Raw genomic sequence first — 17,208 nt, 5'->3', positions numbered from 1 at the left:
GAAACAGTCAAATCACCCAGTGGAGACTGTAATTGCTATAAAGCCTAAACTGGCTACTACAGACAGAGCTTTGCAATTCCACTAACATGATTACCATCCTCCAGGGACTAATAGAGATAATACAGTGCTGTGGATGGCTGCTCTGGATTATTTCAGCTGCATGTCCTGCCTTCTGGAGTAGTGTTTCTACCTCATGGCTGCTAGGCCACTGATGGTTTGCAAGCCATTAGAAGGCAGCCAGCAAAATGACTGCAAATTAGAAGACAGAAGAAGGAGCAAGAGCACAAACACACACACAGAGTGCTGGGGAGGCAAATGAGCAAATAATTAAAGGGCAGGAAAATCAAAGTGGTAAACAAGTTTTCTGGGCTGAGTGTATATCAAAACCTGTAGCACAGCAGAGAAGAGTTTTGGGGTTTGGGGTTATTTTTTTGTTCAAAGCAAGTCTATAAGCTTGAGTGTTTTGCTGCTATTTTTAATGCCTAATAAATCAGCTCACAAGCTTTTGGCATTGGTGTGATTCCAGAGAATCTAGCCTAACATCATGGCTATCACCAGGTTATCAGTCACAACTATGATCTCTCTCTCAACATGCAGAGCATGTCAGGAGCTGACACTTGCTCATAAACAATTTGCCTACTACCTAGAGTGTTTGTACACCGTTCTGTACTTAAGTTGTGACTAATTGCCTTACTGAGCCTTACTTGTCTCATAACAAGTCCTTCAAAGCCCTGTTTACACTCATGGGTTTGTTGTATAGCCTGAAGGCATCACAGCCACAGGCATAATCTAAAAATGCCAAGAAGAATGTTTGCTAATGTGGTCTAATGTTTGCTGGTGCCTAAAGATGCATCTGCCCTCGGCTGAGAGCAGCCACACAGTCTTCTTCTTCAACACCTCCAGGCACAGTGACTCCACCACCTCCCTGGGACTTCCATAGCTCAGCTGGTGCACAGGATCTCTTGGAAGTGACTGAACAGTACAGAATCCCAGCAGCCCTGAATGGTGAGCTTGAAAGGGATCTGTGAAGGTCATCCAGTCCAATCCTCCTACTCAAGCAGAGACAGCAACAGCAGCATGCCCAGGATCACAATGTTCAGCTGGGTTTGGAAGCTCTCCACAGAAGGAGACTCCACAACCTCTCTGGGCAACCTGCTCCAGGGCTGCAGCAGCCTCACACCAAAGAATTTTCTCCTCCTGTTCAAATGGCACATCCTGGGTTTCAGTTTGTGCCCATTGTCCTTTGTCTTGTCACTGGGCAGCACTGAAAAAAACTTGGCCCCATCCTCTTGCCTTTCCCCTTTTCCTGCAAACTCAACTTTGAGAAGATCCTCCCCGAGGCTACCCTTTTCCAGGCTGAACAGCCCCAGGTCTCTCAGCCTTTCCTTCTCACAGAGATGCTCCAGGCCCCTGGCTGAAATATGGTTATGTGATAGATGTGAACCCTCAGCAAGTGGAAGGTCTGGCATGGGTGGTGGGGCCAGCATCACAGCTAAACTGTTCTCTATCTCCACCTTTGGAGCTTCTCCCCACGTGCACAAGAACACCCACTGCCCTGGCCACCCCCTGCAGATGTACCAGCCACATGGATATGTGCAGGCAGCTGTTGGCTCCTGAGGTTGGAGAGGAGAGCCCACAAATGCCTGATGATGTGGCTGAGGGAAATGGCTGGTAATGGAAATGGACCTCGTGCTTAGGTGCTTCAGCAAAACCCCTTGGTCTGTTTGTGTAGCTTCTGGCCATACTGAATCTGCACAAGTCATGGTTTGTCAGTGCTAGCCCAGGGCTTTCTGGCACTTGCCCCTCAGGAAAGGAAGGTCCTCTTTAGCCCATCACCTTCGCCAAGGCCTGAGCACAGAGGAGGACCAAAGGCATGGTCTCAGAGGTGGGCATAAAGTAGAGGCAGTGAGATGAGGCAACGACTGTTGGGTAGCAGCAAAGGCAGACTGTGTGTGTGTCTGTGACCCTGACTTAGTCATTCTCCTACTGTAACTCAACATGCCCATTTGGGATACTCTTGTGGTGAGGTAATTAATGGCTCTAAAGAGCTCTGAGATCCACTGAGAGCAGACCAGAAAAAGATCATGCACGAATCACGTTGCTGGGAGGAATGGGAGCACATCCAGGCACTTTTCTCCTGCAGCCAAAGGCTGGGATGGGCGTGTTGGACTCTCCATTAGGAGCAGCTCTGGTCAGCAGGCTCAGCTTTGGCAGCCAGTCACCCAGGCAGGCTCAGAGAAGTGGTTCTGCTCTAGCAGCGCAGCACAGGTCAGCCCTCGCTCTGCTCCTCCAGCAAACCCCTCCTGACTTGGGCTGGTGCCTTTGGCTGGGCAAAGAAAGCTACAGATAACTCCTCTACTCTGGCAGCCAGGGACTATCCATCACTTGCTGTGGCTCCAGTGTTGAGGGGAGGCTGTGGGCTTCAGGAGAGAGGCAGAGATGAAGAACAATTTGCAGATGGTCTTGGTATCCTAAAGTACCTCAGAGAAGCCACGAGAGAAGACATAGACACAGGGCATGGTGGAACAGGCACAAACTGGAACCAGGAGGAGAAAATTCTTTGGTGTGAGGGTGCTGCAGCCCTGGAGCAGGCTGTCCAGAGAGGTTGTGGAGTCGCTGTCTCTGGAGAGATTCCAAACCTGCCTGGACATTGTGATGCTGGGCAAGCTGCTGTGGGTGACCCTGATTAGCAGGGGGAGTTGGGCTGGATAATCTCCAGAGACTGCTTCCAACCTCCACCATGATGAGACTGTGGGATTCCTCCAGGACCTTCTGACATCCTGGCTGCCATGTACTTCATGCCTCCTCAGTGAGTAGCTGAACACCACTGCTTGTCCCATTAGAGTTCAGCCTCTAACCTAGATCAGTAAAAAGCCTCTCTCTGCAGGCAGACAGAGGAGATATGCCAGGTTGTGCACATGGTCAGCAGGATGCCAGCCACCTGGGCATGAGCACTCCTCTATTGCACTGCCACCTGTGTGGTCCTACCTTAATCCCTGCTCACTTCCACTCTCCCTGCTCTGGGAGAGGCATTGATGAACAACATGTCTTCTGCTGCCCTACTCCTGCAATGCCTGGCTGAAGCACACTACAGTTCTTCTCATGCCTCTTCCCCCTCTGACAGCAATGATTTCTGCATCACTGGCCCACACCTTGGCACCTCAGTTGTCCATGCAGGCAGCTCACACAGCTCCATGGGATGCCTGTCAAGAGCAATTTCTCATAAAACTAAGCCCCTGCCAATCCCTTCCAAGGACATAAGTCCTCCTCATCTTCCTTCCAGCGCTCTCCAGCCAAAGTGATAATCCTGGCAGCAGGAAAGCAGGCTAATTTATGCACTAGACCCAAAGGAAAATGGACATATTTGTCTGCTTGGAAGACAGAGCCCATCTGTGTGAATTCCAGGACCAGTGGCATGGTCCAGACAGACAAGCTTGGAGGCTAAAGTCGCCTCACTGGTGCAACCACAAGGCCACTAGCTGAACTGAGTGAGCAGCCACTCAGTCCCACAGAGCCCAGCACTAGCAGCCAGGAGAAAGGTGGTTTCTTTACCTACCAAGCTCTGCTTCACTGCTCAAACTTCTCAGGCATCCCTGATGTGCAGCACAGCACACATAAACCTGTCTTCCTAAATGGCAACAGTTTGAAACTACAGCAGGATAGAGTCAACCTGGACATTAGGAAGAAGTTCTTTACTCTGAGGGTGGTGAGACACTGGAATGGGTTGTCAAAAGTTGGGATACCTCATCCTTGGAAGTGTTTAGTACCAGGCTGGATGAGGATTTGAGCAGCCTGGTCAAGTGGGGGGTGTCCCTGGCTGTGGCTGGGGGCTTGGAACTAGGTGATCCTTAAGGCCCCTTCCAACTCAAGCCATTCTATGATTCTAAACCTGTGTTAGCTGTGATGCCTGCTGGTAAGACATTTCTGGTTTTGCTCTCTGACCTTCAAAATCACTGTGGGTTTTCAGCCTCTGTCAAAAGCAGACAATTGTTTCTGTCCCACAACTCCTGTAAGACACTGCCAGAAAACCTCTTCAAGAGCTGAAGTTGAGATAGGCACAAGAATTCCAACACCACTAAGAGTTAAACTCTTGGACAGGAGTGAACCAGATTAGGTCCTTCAGGACACTGACAGGATCAGGAGTTTTATTCTGGGCACAAGGTCCATCTAGGAGAAGTTCCAAGCTTTGAAGATAAAGAGGTATACTAGCCCAACCCTCTGCTAAAGCTGGGGCACCCACAGAAGCTTGCCCAGCATCTCAATGGTTAGGTGGGTTTGGAGTATTTCCAGAGGAGAAGACTCCACAACCTCTCTGGGCAGCCTGCTCCAGGGCTGCAGCACCCCTACACCAAAGAATTTTCTTCTCCTCTTCAGATGGAACCTCCTGGGTTCCAGTTTGTGCCCACTGCCCTTTGTCCTGTCCCTGAGCATCACTAAAAGGAGCCTGGCCCCATCCTTTTGCTCCCCACCCTTTGGATATTAGAGGTTCCAGCTCAACACAAGGGGGAACTTCTTTCCTGTAAGGGTCACAGAGCACTAGCACAGGCTCCTCAGAGAGGTTGTGGAGTCTCCTTCTCTGGAGCCTTTCAAGGCCTGTCTGGATGTGTTCCTCTGTGATCTGTGTTAGATAGCATTGTCCTGCTCTGGCAGGAGGGTTGGACTCGATGATCTCTTTGGGTTCCTTCCAACCCCTAACATCCTATGATCCTATGATCCCTTCTCAGGCTGCTCTTCTCCAGACTAAACAGTTCCAGGTCTCTCAGCCTTTCCTCCTCACAGAGGTGCTCTAGTCCATGTGACAGGAAGGCTGAACTCACTCTGGCAAACAAAGATGCAAAAAAGACTGAGAGTTTCCCACCAAACAGGAGTCTTCCAGAGCAGACACTGCTTACAAACCCAGTGCAGCCACCAGCTGTGTGACCAAGGGCCTGCTCAGCTGCAGCACAAGAGTGATAGCGTTCATTGCCCAGCCTTAATGGTGCCAGGGCTCATAAAGAAGAGGAAAACACTTGAAACAGGTCTTGAAAGCCTGCTTCATACTGAGAGATCGAAGGAGTTCAATGTTCTCCTGCTTGTCAGACTGCAAGGGATTATTTTATCCCTCGGTCACCGTCCCTGGAGGTGTTGAAGCAAAGCCTGGATGAGGCACTTAGTGCCATGGTCTGGTTGACAGGATAGGGCTGGGTGCTAGGTTGGACTGGATGAGCTTGGAGGTCTCTTCCAACCTGTTTGATTCTATGATTCTAAGTTCAAGAAGGAAAAAAAGCCAATGGAAATAAGAAAAACCCAAACCCAACGACCCACACTTGGCTAATTCAGACTAAATTCAGATTTGTTTTTAAAGAGAGAGAGTAAACATCTACTGGAAGAATGTATCAAGAGGGGGATGGTTGATTCACTGTCACTTTACATCTCTAAACCAAGCCCAGGTGGCTTTCCAAAGCCATGCTGAAGTTCAGTGAGAGCTGTGTGCCTGCTGGGAGTGGAGCTCTGCCACCACAGTGGCGTTTTGGGTCTGTGAGTGGCAGCACTGAACTGGCTCAGTGAGGGCTGGCAGTGTCTAAGTGATGAAGTCAGTGCTGGTCACACCAGTCCAGCTCTATTTCAGGTTTCCAGCAGGGGTAGCTGGTTTTAGCACTTCATACTTCAAAGTCCATGACAGATTTCAGTCGTTCTCCAAGAGGCTGTGCCATGAGGGTACATCTTGGGAGCTGAGGCTGGCAGAGCCTGTCTAGATGGCCATGGCTTTGCTACTATTTCAACCTCTTGGCCAATCAGCTGTGAAATTGGAAAACTTGGATTGCTATTTTTAAAGGGAACACTGCCTTAAGACTGCAGAGCAGCAGTTGCCTACTAAAAGTAGGTGAGTAACCCAAAAGCCAGCACAGTAGAAGCACAGCTGGGCTGTGGCAGGAACGTGATGATGCATTCACACTATCCCAAACATTTGCTGGTGCTCTGAGGGCATGGATGTGATGGGCAAGGCAGGTGTGCCATTTTGAGGTCTTCCCTGGACCATTACTATTTCTCTTGCCTCTCCTCAGTTGTTCTTCTCATGGTGAGAAGAGATGTGCAGGAGAAGAAGATCTCTGAACTGGCACACATGTGGCTAAGAGAAAAGGGGGATGCAGTAGGATAGGAAATCTCCCTGAACTGAAAGGAGTCCATGTCCTATCCTCAGAGCCTTGGCAGCACGTAAAGGGAGGGGATTCTGCCCCCCCCCTGCTCTTCTCTGCTCTGCTGGGATACTGCCTGCAGTGCTGGGTCCAGCTCTGGAGCACTCAGCACATGGGAGACATGGACCTGTTGGTTCATAGCAATGATGGGAGAGCTGCAAGCTCTCTGCTGTGAGAACAAGATAAGAGAGATGGGTTGTTCAGTCTGGAGAAGAGAGGGCTCTGGGGAGATCTTTTGGTCTTTCAGTGCTTAAAGGGGGCCTGTAAGAAACCTGGGGCCAGATGTCTTAGCAAGGCCTGTTGTGAGAGAACAAGGGCTGATGATTTGAAACTGAAAGAGAGAGATTTAGACTAGAGAGAAGGCAGAAATGTTCTACAGTGTGGATAGTGAGACCCTGGTCCAGCTTGCCCAGAGAGGTTGTAGGTGTCCCATTGAAGTGAGGCTGTAGCCAGGTGGAATTGGCCTCTTCTGCCAGGCAACCAGCAACAGAAGAAGGGGACACAGTCTCAAGTATAGGGGAGATATAGGCTGGATGTCAGGAGGAAGTTCATACCAGAGAGAATGATTGGCATTGGAATGGGCTGCTCAGGGAGGTGGTGGAGTTGCCATCCCTGGAGGTGTTGAAGAAAAGCCTGGATGAGGCACTTAGTGCCATGGTCTGGTTGATTGGCTAGGGCTGGGTGCTAGGTTGGACTGGATGAGCTTGGAAATCTCTTCCTACCTGGTTAATTCTATTCTATAGGCATGCTCTAGTTGACTGGATGGGGCTGGGTGATAAGTTGGACTAGATGAGCTTAGAGGTCTCTTCCAGCCTGGTTGATTCTATTCTATTCTATAGACATGGTCTAGTTGACTGGATGGGGCTGGGTGATAAGTTAGACTGGATGATATTGGAGGTCTATTCCAACCTGGTTGATTCTATTCTATTCCATCTCATCCCATTGCTGGAACGATTCCAGGTGAGGCTCTGAGCAACCTGCTCTAGTTGAAGATGTCAGCAGCAACCTCTGCTGCTGAATCAACAAATAGGAAGGTGATGAAAATCACCCAGAAGTGAAAGACAAAAAAGTGTACTGCAATGACAAGACTTTGTCATGGTAAGCCCATAAATGGACATTCTACATACACCAGACAAAGAATTTCCCCCAAAACCTTACTAAATAAACATCAAATTAATTTTTCCTGTCACTCAGCAGACACATTCAATGAGAATTTTCCAGCTGTAGTTTTAGGCTGCTAAATTAATTTGGGTAGGAACTCTTCCCCTGAAGAGTGGTTGTTGTCAGAGAGGTCTTCCCACAGTTCTCTTCTCATTTTCTGCATTTCACTCCAAGACCAAATGACATTTTTATCTGCACAAGATCTGCTTAAAGAGATCTGCTTCGATGGCATTTTTTATCTGCACAGGATCTGCTTGGAATATCCTTGGGGATTTCCATTTGAAAGAGACTTTGGTTTGAATGTAAACCGCAAAAGCAGCCCAAGGAAAGAAAAAAAGCCTGGCTTGCAGCCACTCCATTGTTTGGTGGTGGGGGAGAGAAAACAAGAAGAGAGAGAAACTATGCCCTGTGATCACAATGCTTTGTGGAGAAAGAGAAGAGACACAAAGCAAATGCTTCCTTGAGGAGACAAAAACAGGGGTCAGGCTGGTGAATTCCATGCTTTCTTCTCAGCCAAAATCCTAGACTGAAAAGGCAATTTGAATATCAATGGGCAAACGTCTCGGATTAGAAACATCTTTAAGGGGGTGATGAAAAGTGAAGGAGTCTTTCCAAGGAAGAGAAATTCCCCTTGTTCTTCAGTTTGTTTTGAACAGAACGTGGACTTCTTTGTACTCAGGAGTCATGGAATTGTCCGAGTTGGAAGAGACCTTAAGGATCAGCCAGATCTATGCCCCCTGCCATGGGCAGGGACACTTCCCACTAGATCAGGTTGCCCAGAGCCAAGTCCAACCTGGCCTTCCAGGAATGAGGCTTCCACTGCCTCCTTGGACAGCCTGGTCCAGTGTTTCATCACTTTCATGCTGAAGAACTTCTTCCTACTGTCTAATCTAAATCTCCCCTCCTCTAGCTTGGATTCATTCCCCCCAGTCCTATCACTACCAGACACCCTAAAAGGTCCCTTCCAGCTTTCTGTAGCCCTCTTCAGATACTGTAAGGCCACAATAAGGTCTCCTTGGAGCCTTCTCTTCTCCAAACTGAACAAACCCAACTCTCTCAGCCTGTTCTCGTAGGAGAGGTGCTCCAACCCTCTGATCCTCCTCGTGGCCCTTCTCTGGGCACATTCCAGCACATCACAGGTGTATATGGGGACAATTGCATGTGCTGGTTCTACTGGGTCTTTGCTGGTTTCCTACTGGTTCTCACTTCTGGGTAGATTATGGCAGTGAATATTTCCAGTTCTGTCTGGTGGGATACCAAGATCTGGTGGGTCCTGGTGATATATGACATTGGAATGTGTAGGCAGCTAAGCTGACTCTAAAGGCTGAAGGATTAGGACTCAGACCATCAAACCCAAAAACTAGCAGCACACAGCTTAAATAGCATAAGATTTTAAAAGCAAAGGAGACCTAAACTCCTTGGAATTCATCTGATGTTCTTCAGATCCTTCTGAGAGAGGGGATGTCAGAAAAAACGTTTCTTTCCTCCTTCTTTCAAAGAAATAGATCCATAAGAAGTGGTCCCAGGAACTGAACACTTGAAGGGTCTTATCCAATATCATTAAGATTGGCAACATCATTGTTCCTCATCCAGCTCATGGTGATCTGAGACCCTACTTCAAGATTTTAACACTCAGAAACATCTCTTCCATTTGCCATTTAAGATCTGCAGCTCCTCTGTCAATAGCTGTCAATAAACATGCTTGCTTCTGCCTCACAGAGAAAGCTGTCTGCTTCCAACACTTTCACCAACAGCTTTCTCTGTCTGTCCTTGTGTTTGCTGAACTTGCCAGGAAAATCTGTGATTTAGAAGAGCTCTGCCTCCAGCAACTGGCTCTCTCTTAACTCTTTTTCCATCGTTCTGCTTCACCCATCTAACACATTCCATGTGAGCAGGATGTGCCATGCAAAAGCCTGCTAAAGCACTGGTGGCAGCAGGGAAAGCTGTAGGTGGCTCCTAGTGCCCACCAAACATGGTGATATATTGCTGTGTCCAGGTCCAAAAGCAGGAGTCCACCAAGGGGAACAATCTGGGTATGGATGAAGTCTGGGGGCTTACCTGGGGTAGTGCTTGTACCACTGTGTCCAGCAGAGCTCGCATCCCCGTGGCCATTTTAAGCAGTTTCAACACTACAACGAGAATCAAATCCTGGTCAGCAGGGCTGGGAAATATTTCAAGCAAAACCCCTAAAGAAAATTTAGCTTCAGATCTTGTAGGGAGGGTTTAGATCTCTCTTGCATCTGTTCATACAGCCTTGCATCCTGGCAGGGCCCACAGACCATCTGAACATCCCAACTGCCTCCCCCACCAATTAACCTTAGCAGTAAGCCAGACCCAAACCCAGCAGAACTCCAGCATGTCCTAGGAGGAACATGGGAGTGATGGGGAGACATTCATCTGTGAGGAGCATCATCTCAAGCTCTGATCCTCCCTTCTCCACCACTTCCTACTCTAGTATCAATATAAATCATAGAATCATAGAATCAACCAGGTTGGAAGAGACCTCCAAGATCATCCAGGCCAGCCTAGCACCCAGCCCTATCCAGTCAACCAGACCATGGCACTAAGTGCCTCAGCCAGGCTTTTCTTGAACACCTCCAGGGATGGTGCCTCCACCACCTCCCTGGGCAGCCCATTCCAATGGCAATCACTCTCTCTGGCAACAACTTCCTCCTAACATCCAGCCTATACCTACCCTGGCACAACTTGAGACTGTGTCTTCTTGTTCTATTGCTGGTTGCCTGGGAGAAGAGGCCAACCCCCACCTGGCTACAATGTCCCTTCAGGTAGTTCGCAGTATCACAGTATCATCAGGGTTGGAAGAGACCTCACAGATCATCAAGTCCAACCCTTTACCACAGAGCTCAAGGCTAGACCATGGCACCAAGGTCTGAGATGCCATGTTTGAATTAGAGACCACTGGAAATACCCATGACACCCCACCCAGCGTGTCTCTGAGCTGGCTTTTGGCAGCCTGATCTCCTAACTGTTCTCAGATTGAACTGAAACAGCAGGGTGAGAAGAATAAAAACATTCCCCCCAAAAAAAGAAAAAGAAAGAATAACTCATCCCTGGAAGTGTTTAAGACCAGGATGGATGAGGCTTTGAGCAACATGGTCTAGTAGGAGGCATCACTGCCCATGGCAGAGAGGATGGAAGTCAATGACCTTTAACGGTCCTTCCAACTGTAACCACTCTGTGATTCTATGCATTGGCCAAACCACTTCCTGCTGTGTCTGGAGGGAGAGGTGGAGACCTGTGGAGCAGACCATACCTCTTGCTATTCTCAGCACCCTCATGATGCGTATTATTGTGGGGTTGATGGGCAGGGCAGCATTCATCTCGATTTCCTCCAGTGTGATTCCCACAATGGATAAGAGGACTATGGCCAAATCCAGCTGATTCCACCTAACAGAGAAAAAGATCAAGGACAAAAAAAAAACCCCACAAATAAATCATGCCTGGACAGACAAGCAAACATCAAATGCCCCTCCTGTCTTTTATTATTATTACAGATGTATCACAGAAACATTCAGGTTGGAAAAGACCCTCAGGATCACCAAAAGTCCAACCAATACCCCTACTCTGCAAGGTTCACCCTAAATCATGTCCCCAAGCACAACATCCAAATGACTTTTAAAGACATGCAGTTTAGCTGCTAAGTGTGGTCTTGTATCTGGGACCATGATCTCTGTGGTACAAAAGCAACTCACTGCAGATGGCCTCTGAATATGAGCAGTGCAGACTGAGAAGTGTCTCTGCCTACTTCCAGGTCCCAGTTGTCTCTCTGCTGTCCACGTGGAACCACTCTCAGGAACAAGATACTGTTCTGGATAGACTGTTGATGGGATGCAATTCAGCTGCTCCTATGCTATGCCACCCAGCTCTTGAATTACCCCACTTGAGTATCTCCTAACACTTGGAGAGTGCCTTCCACACCAGCACAGTAAGATGTGAAGAAGCTGCCTATTTTTGCTACCCATCTTCTCTCATAGGTGCTTTGCTTACAGTGGTTTCCAGCTGCTCAGTCAGGATAAAAGGAGCTAACAAACTGGCCTCATGAAAAAGTGCCTGATTTTACCCAGCTCCTCAGCAAGCTGTGGCCACGATGTGCTTTCATCCACATTTACTCCTGACTAAATGAGAGGCAGCATAGGATCTGCAGGTCTCTGCAGCTGGGATCTGAAGGCATCTTGTCTTTGTCAAAGGCTTTCCAGAGCCAGCAGTCTACCAAAGGACTGGCTTGGACTGCAAAAGAGGCTTGTTTTGAGGAACTCTGTGACCTTAGGTTGACAAAATGACTCTTCTGAGGACTGGATTAGTGTCACCAGGTTGTTTCTGACCTCCAAGCTGAGCTGATGAGGCATCATGGAGTGGCAGATACTAGGGGAAAGAATCCTTCCAGAACTTTCTAAGTTTTCTGAGCTCTTTCTACAAAATAGTGCCAGCAGTTCTTAGAATTTTAGTTCCCACACTATAAAGTTTCTGCCCTTTGCAGAGACAGCTTTTTGCTCTTTCTTTCTTGCACACAGCATGTAGTACAATGAAAGCAAGGCTGCATTTATCCAGCATCTGCCTTGAAATCCAGGTCAGCACAACTCTGTCCCAACCAGCCAGCATTGTGAAATACTCTCACCTGTCCTTAAAGAACCTCCGAAACCCAAATGCCACCAACTTCAGAACTGCCTCAAACACAAAAACGATGGTGAACACGTAGTTGCAGTACTTCAGGGCTTCATCCAGGGACTGAAAAGAGAGAGACCAGTTAGATTAGCCCAAAATGGTCCTTTTCTAGAGCCCTTACTTAACATAGGCACAGAGATCCCAGCATGGTGGGAGTTTGAAGAGACTTCTGGATGTTATCCAGTCCAATCCCCCTGCTAAAGCAGGGGCACTCACAGCAGCTTGCCCAGAATCACAGTGTCCAGGTAGGTTTGGAATCTCTCCAGCGAAGGCGGCTCCATAACCTCTCTGGGCAGCCTGCTCCAGGGCTCCAGCACCCTCACACCAAAGAGATCTTTCCTTCTGTTCAGATGGAACCTCCTGGGTTCCAGTTTGCACCCATTTCCTTTTGTCCTGTGGCTCAGCATCAATGAAAAGAGCTTGGCCCCATCCCTTTGTCCCCCACCCTCTAGCTCTTGCTGAGCATTGAGAAGATCCCCTCTGGGGCTGCTATTCTCCAGGCTAAACAGCCTCAGGGCTCTCAGCCTTTCCTGCTCACAGAGATGCTCCAGACCTTTCAGCATCTTTGTAGCCTCCACTGGATTCTCTGCAGTAGTTTTCCTATCCCTCTCACACTGGAGCCCAGAACTAGACCCAGTATGCTCCAATTGTGCCCTCTGTAGGGCAGAGTAGAGGTGGAGGAGAACCTCCTTTGACCTACTGCTCACGTTCTTCTTTAATGCACCTCAGGAGACCATCCACCTTCTTGGCCACGAGGGCATATTGCTGGCTTGTGCTGAACTGGGCCCACCAGCACCCCCAGGTCACAGTATCACAGTATTAGGATTGGAAGAGACCTCACAGATCATCAAGTCCAACCCTTTACCACAGAGCTCAAGGCTAGACCATGGCACCTTTGGACCTGCTTTCCAGAAGGTCAGCCCCTCATCCATACTGGTGCAGGGGGGTTTATTGCTCCTCAGGTTCCAGACCCTACACTTGCCCTTGTAGAGCATTATTAAGTGTCCCTACACCCAACCCTCCAGCCTGTCTAGATCTAAGAAGTAAAGTCCTAATACCTGCAAAGTGCAGCTACAAAAAAACCCTGCACTAAACCACACAGCAGCACTCAGTTAGAGCCCAGACACTGATGCAAACAAGACCCTCACAAGCACTAACACCAGTTATGCAAAAAATAAAATGACAAAAGCTATCAATCCTCCAACCTTGACTCATAAATTGTTCAGTCTGAGACAGAGAGAAATGTTTATCCCCTTCCCTAATAACGTTTACTGCTGCACAGCTCAGCCTTGGGTGGAGTCAAAGGCTTGATGCATCATTTCTTTATTCCAGCGTGGCAATCCTTGGGACAAAGGTTTTGTTTGAAGCAATCAGACACAAGAAATAATATTGGAGATGGCTTAGTTCTTGCCTTCTTGAAAAATGTGACATCCCTAGAGCTGGGCAAAGTATGTCCATATTTGGTGCAATGCTCAGGCTCTCTATAGAGCTGCTCTCGGAAGTCAGGAATCTGCAGTGTTTATACTTCAAGATGATGAGTGTTTAGAATGGATTTCATTGGAACTGGAGGCCAACAATAGCAGCAGGATCTTGTTGGGGCCTTAAAATAGCTAGTGGTAGAGTGAAACAGCATTTTTGGTTGGGTAGGGATGTGGGGAAAGGAGGGAGGGAAGAGGAATGCTGTTAAATGTGGAATCATGGAATGGTTTGGGTTGGAAGGGACCTTTAAAGGTCATCTAATCCAACCCCCTTGCAGCAAGCAGGGACATCTGCAGCTAGAGCAGGTTGCTAAGAGCCCCATCAAGACTGACCTGGAATGTTATGCAGGTCTCTTATAATAAAATATAACAACAAACATTGAACATTTGCTCTCCTCACTTGCTCCCTGGGATAGGACAAGGAGCAATGGATGGAAGCTGCAGCACAGGAGGTTCCACCTCAACGCAAGGGGCAACTTCTTTACTGTAAGGGTCACAGAGCACTGGCACAGGCTCCCCAGAGAAGTTGTGGAGCCTCCTTCTCTGGAAATTTTCAAGGCCTGTCTGGATGCATTCCTGTGTGACCTGAGCTAGACTGTGTGGTCCTGCTCTGGCAGGGAGGTTGGACTGGATGATCTCTTTGGTTCCCTTCCAATCCCTGACATCCTGTAAGCCTGCGACCAGCAAACCAGACACAACTGGAAATAACACACCATGGAGGAGTCTGCAAAGCAACATCTGCTTTGTTAACAGAAGAAGCCTCAAGCTCTCCTCATCACATCTGTGTGATCACAGCTGGACCTGATGACCTTAGAGGTCTTTCCCAACAACAACAACAACCACCCCATAATTCTGCAATTCTATGATTCTGCAGTTCCATGATTTTATGATTCTGCACTCCTATGATTCTGTGGTTCTATGATTCTGCAGTTCTATGATTCTCTGATTCTGCAATTCTGTGATCCTGTAATTCTGCAATTCTATGATTCTGTGGGTCTGCAATTCTATGATTTTGCAGTTCTATGATTCTGTGACTCTGTGCTTCTATGACTCTGTGATTCTATGATTCTGCACTTCTATGATGCTGTGATTTTGCAATTCCATGATTCTACAATTCTATGATTCTGCACTTCTATGATTCTGCAGTTCTGATTCTGTGATTCTGCAATTCCATGATTCTTTGAGCCTTTGATTCTGCAATTCTATGATTCTGAATTCTATGATTATCTGACTCTGCAATTCCATGATTCTGTGATTCTGCAGTTCCATGATTCTGCAGTTCTGATTCTGTAATTCCATAATTCTGCAGTTCTATGATTCTATGATTCTGCAGTTCTATGATTCTGGATTCTATGATTATCTGATTCTGCAATTCCATGATTCTGCAGTTCTGATTCTGTGATTCTGCAGTTCCATGATTCTGCAGTTCTCTGATTCTGTATTTCTGTGACTCTATGAGTCTAAGATTCTGTGTTTCCATGATTCTGTGATTCTATCACTGTGCTTTGCTGACCCCAGATGGGTGAGCTGACCATGCACTGATCTTTTTTTAGAGCCACAGCTGAGAGTGTGGCACTCCCCAGCACATCACTATCCCTATTTTGGTTTTGGTGCCTGAAATGTAATGTCAGCTTAGAAGAATGTGGGATGATTTACTATTTCATCTGAAGCATGCTGCCCGAGCCTGGAATCTTGTATGATTTGTGATGTTTTATACTCACATAAAACACAATGCTATAAACCTGAATGCAAACCAAGCATAAATAAGCCTTAATCTGAATCAGTAACATTTACATGCAAAACAAAGGCTGTTGTGAAAAGGAATTAAGGGCACAGAACAGCACACAGCCAGCTGGTGTAAACTACCCAAGCTTAATGCTCCTCTAGCTTAGCTTCCAGGAGGTAGCTGCAGGTTACCTGGCAGACCAGGCAGTAGAAGAAAAGTCAACACTGAGTTTAGAGCTCCATGACAGACAAAGTGCTGGAGGATTAATGCAGGCAGTGAAGGCCCAGGCTGTAGGATTTATGGCAGAGGTCTTCTTGGGAAAGCAGGGTTTATGATAGATACAGAAGGGTTGTGCTTAAGAGTTGGTTTATTCTAAAGTCATAGAGGAAAAGAAACGTTGCTCTGCATGCATTAACTTCATATTTGCATCTCTTAAGGGAACATTCTGAAACTCTGGGCTGTTTGGCACTCTGTGGAGCAAGGCACAGCTGGGATCAGGAGAGGAAATATTTGGACTGGTCTTTTCCTAGTAGGTGTTAGCTTGCTCTCTACTAGCTTTATTCTCTGCTTTCTCAAGCAAGAGCTGGGAACTCAGGCTGTCAGCTGGGGAGGCGACTCCTGCATGCTATAAGCTGGCCTGAAGTCAGACGGATTGCAGTGGTAACCCTGAAGCCTGCTCAGGGTTTGCACCAGTAGGGAATGACTCCAGAGAAGCAGAGCTGGCTTTGGACCCTACTGGTGAACAGGATGATCCTTGGATCCTCCTGCTGCCCCCACACTCCTGCTGTTTCACAGCTGGCACATTGATGGGTGCCTCTTACCTTTGGCTGGTTGTAGTGCTCCATCGACATGGTGATGACATTGACCCCGATGATGAAGGTGATGAAGAGGTCGAGGTAGTGGCTGGTGCAGAGGCTGTGGATGTACTTCCGTGCCGGGGAGTAGTCAGCATAGTAAGGCCTGCGCTGGGCTTCTGTGGAAGACAAAGAGCGGCAAAGGGATGAGCGCAGCCCTGCTGCATGCTCGGCAGCCAGCGCAAGGCGGTCGCTGGGTCGTGCCTTGCACACGCCCGGGTTCAGCATGTGGGAGCACTGACCCGAGCACGTCACTTCAGGTGATCAAATGCTTCTGTCTAGGACCTTCGTGAACCACAGTGGGGTTTGTCAGGCTGAGCCAAACCTCTTGTGCCTGCGGGAGTGATCGCCACAGCTTTGGCCACCAGGTCTGTTTTAGTCCCAAGTGCTCTCTGTCCCTACTGTTCTTCCTCAGGTTAGAGGACAACCACTTAGCGGAACTCTCATCAGAAAGCAGAAAGGGTGAGAAGCAGCATGGAAATGAGACCCAAAGCCAAGCCCAGCAAAGCTTCAACTCCAGTTTAGAGGAAAGACTTCAGGCAGGGCTCATCGCTCTGGACTCTGACAGGCATCTCTCCTAATCCTGCTGATGTCAGGCATGTTCCAAGTAAGAGAAGAACATAACCTGAGCTCAGCTTCTGTGACTTCTGGTGTATTTTTGAGGTCTAAAAAACCCCACAGTGATACCTGTGGCAAAACAGGACACATGCATGAGGCTTAGCACACAGAGGAGCTTGAACAGCAATGCAGCAGGGTGCTCAGCGTCTGTCTTGACACACAAGGTCCTCTGGAAATACAAACCCAAGGGAATGGTTGCATCTAAAAAGCCATTCAGGCTAGGACATTGTGAATCTTATGTCTGCCTCTGGTCCTGACTCCTTTCTTCTCTTTGGAATGAGGAAATTGCTGCACATGACCAAGTTTCTGAGGCTGTCCCAGGGAGAGTGTTTGGACACTGCCCTGGGACCTGGTTGTATTTACTGTGTTGTGTCTCTCAACTTAGCCTGTGACCACGAGATGGCCGTGGGCACTTGGATGGAGTTAAATTCTTCTCAGACTTCAGAAATGTAAATATTCAAAGAGGCCAAAGTCAGGGTGACTGTAGATTCTGCAGGTGGAAGAGACATGTT

General features: G+C 48.1%; 1 protein-coding gene across 2 annotated transcripts in view; it reads right to left on the bottom strand.

Moving 5' to 3' along the window:
- Nucleotides 1-17,208, bottom strand: part of LOC135180782 (voltage-dependent T-type calcium channel subunit alpha-1H-like) — a 171,001-nt gene that overhangs the window by 17,112 nt on the left and 136,681 nt on the right. For both annotated transcript variants that reach the window (XM_064153524.1, XM_064153525.1), the window contains 4 exons: nucleotides 16,046-16,197; nucleotides 11,974-12,083; nucleotides 10,612-10,745; nucleotides 9,396-9,466 (listed from right to left, as the gene is read on the bottom strand). In XM_064153524.1, the coding sequence (XP_064009594.1) occupies nucleotides 9,396-9,466; nucleotides 10,612-10,745; nucleotides 11,974-12,083; nucleotides 16,046-16,197 (467 nt within the window). The remainder of the gene's footprint in view (nucleotides 1-9,395; nucleotides 9,467-10,611; nucleotides 10,746-11,973; nucleotides 12,084-16,045; nucleotides 16,198-17,208) is intronic.

Source organism: Pogoniulus pusillus, chromosome 13 (genome assembly GCF_015220805.1).
Source record: "Pogoniulus pusillus isolate bPogPus1 chromosome 13, bPogPus1.pri, whole genome shotgun sequence".
Taxonomy (NCBI): Eukaryota; Metazoa; Chordata; class Aves; order Piciformes; family Lybiidae; genus Pogoniulus; species Pogoniulus pusillus.
Note: the sequence above shows the minus strand (reverse complement) of the source record. Positions and strands in the feature narration are given on the sequence as shown.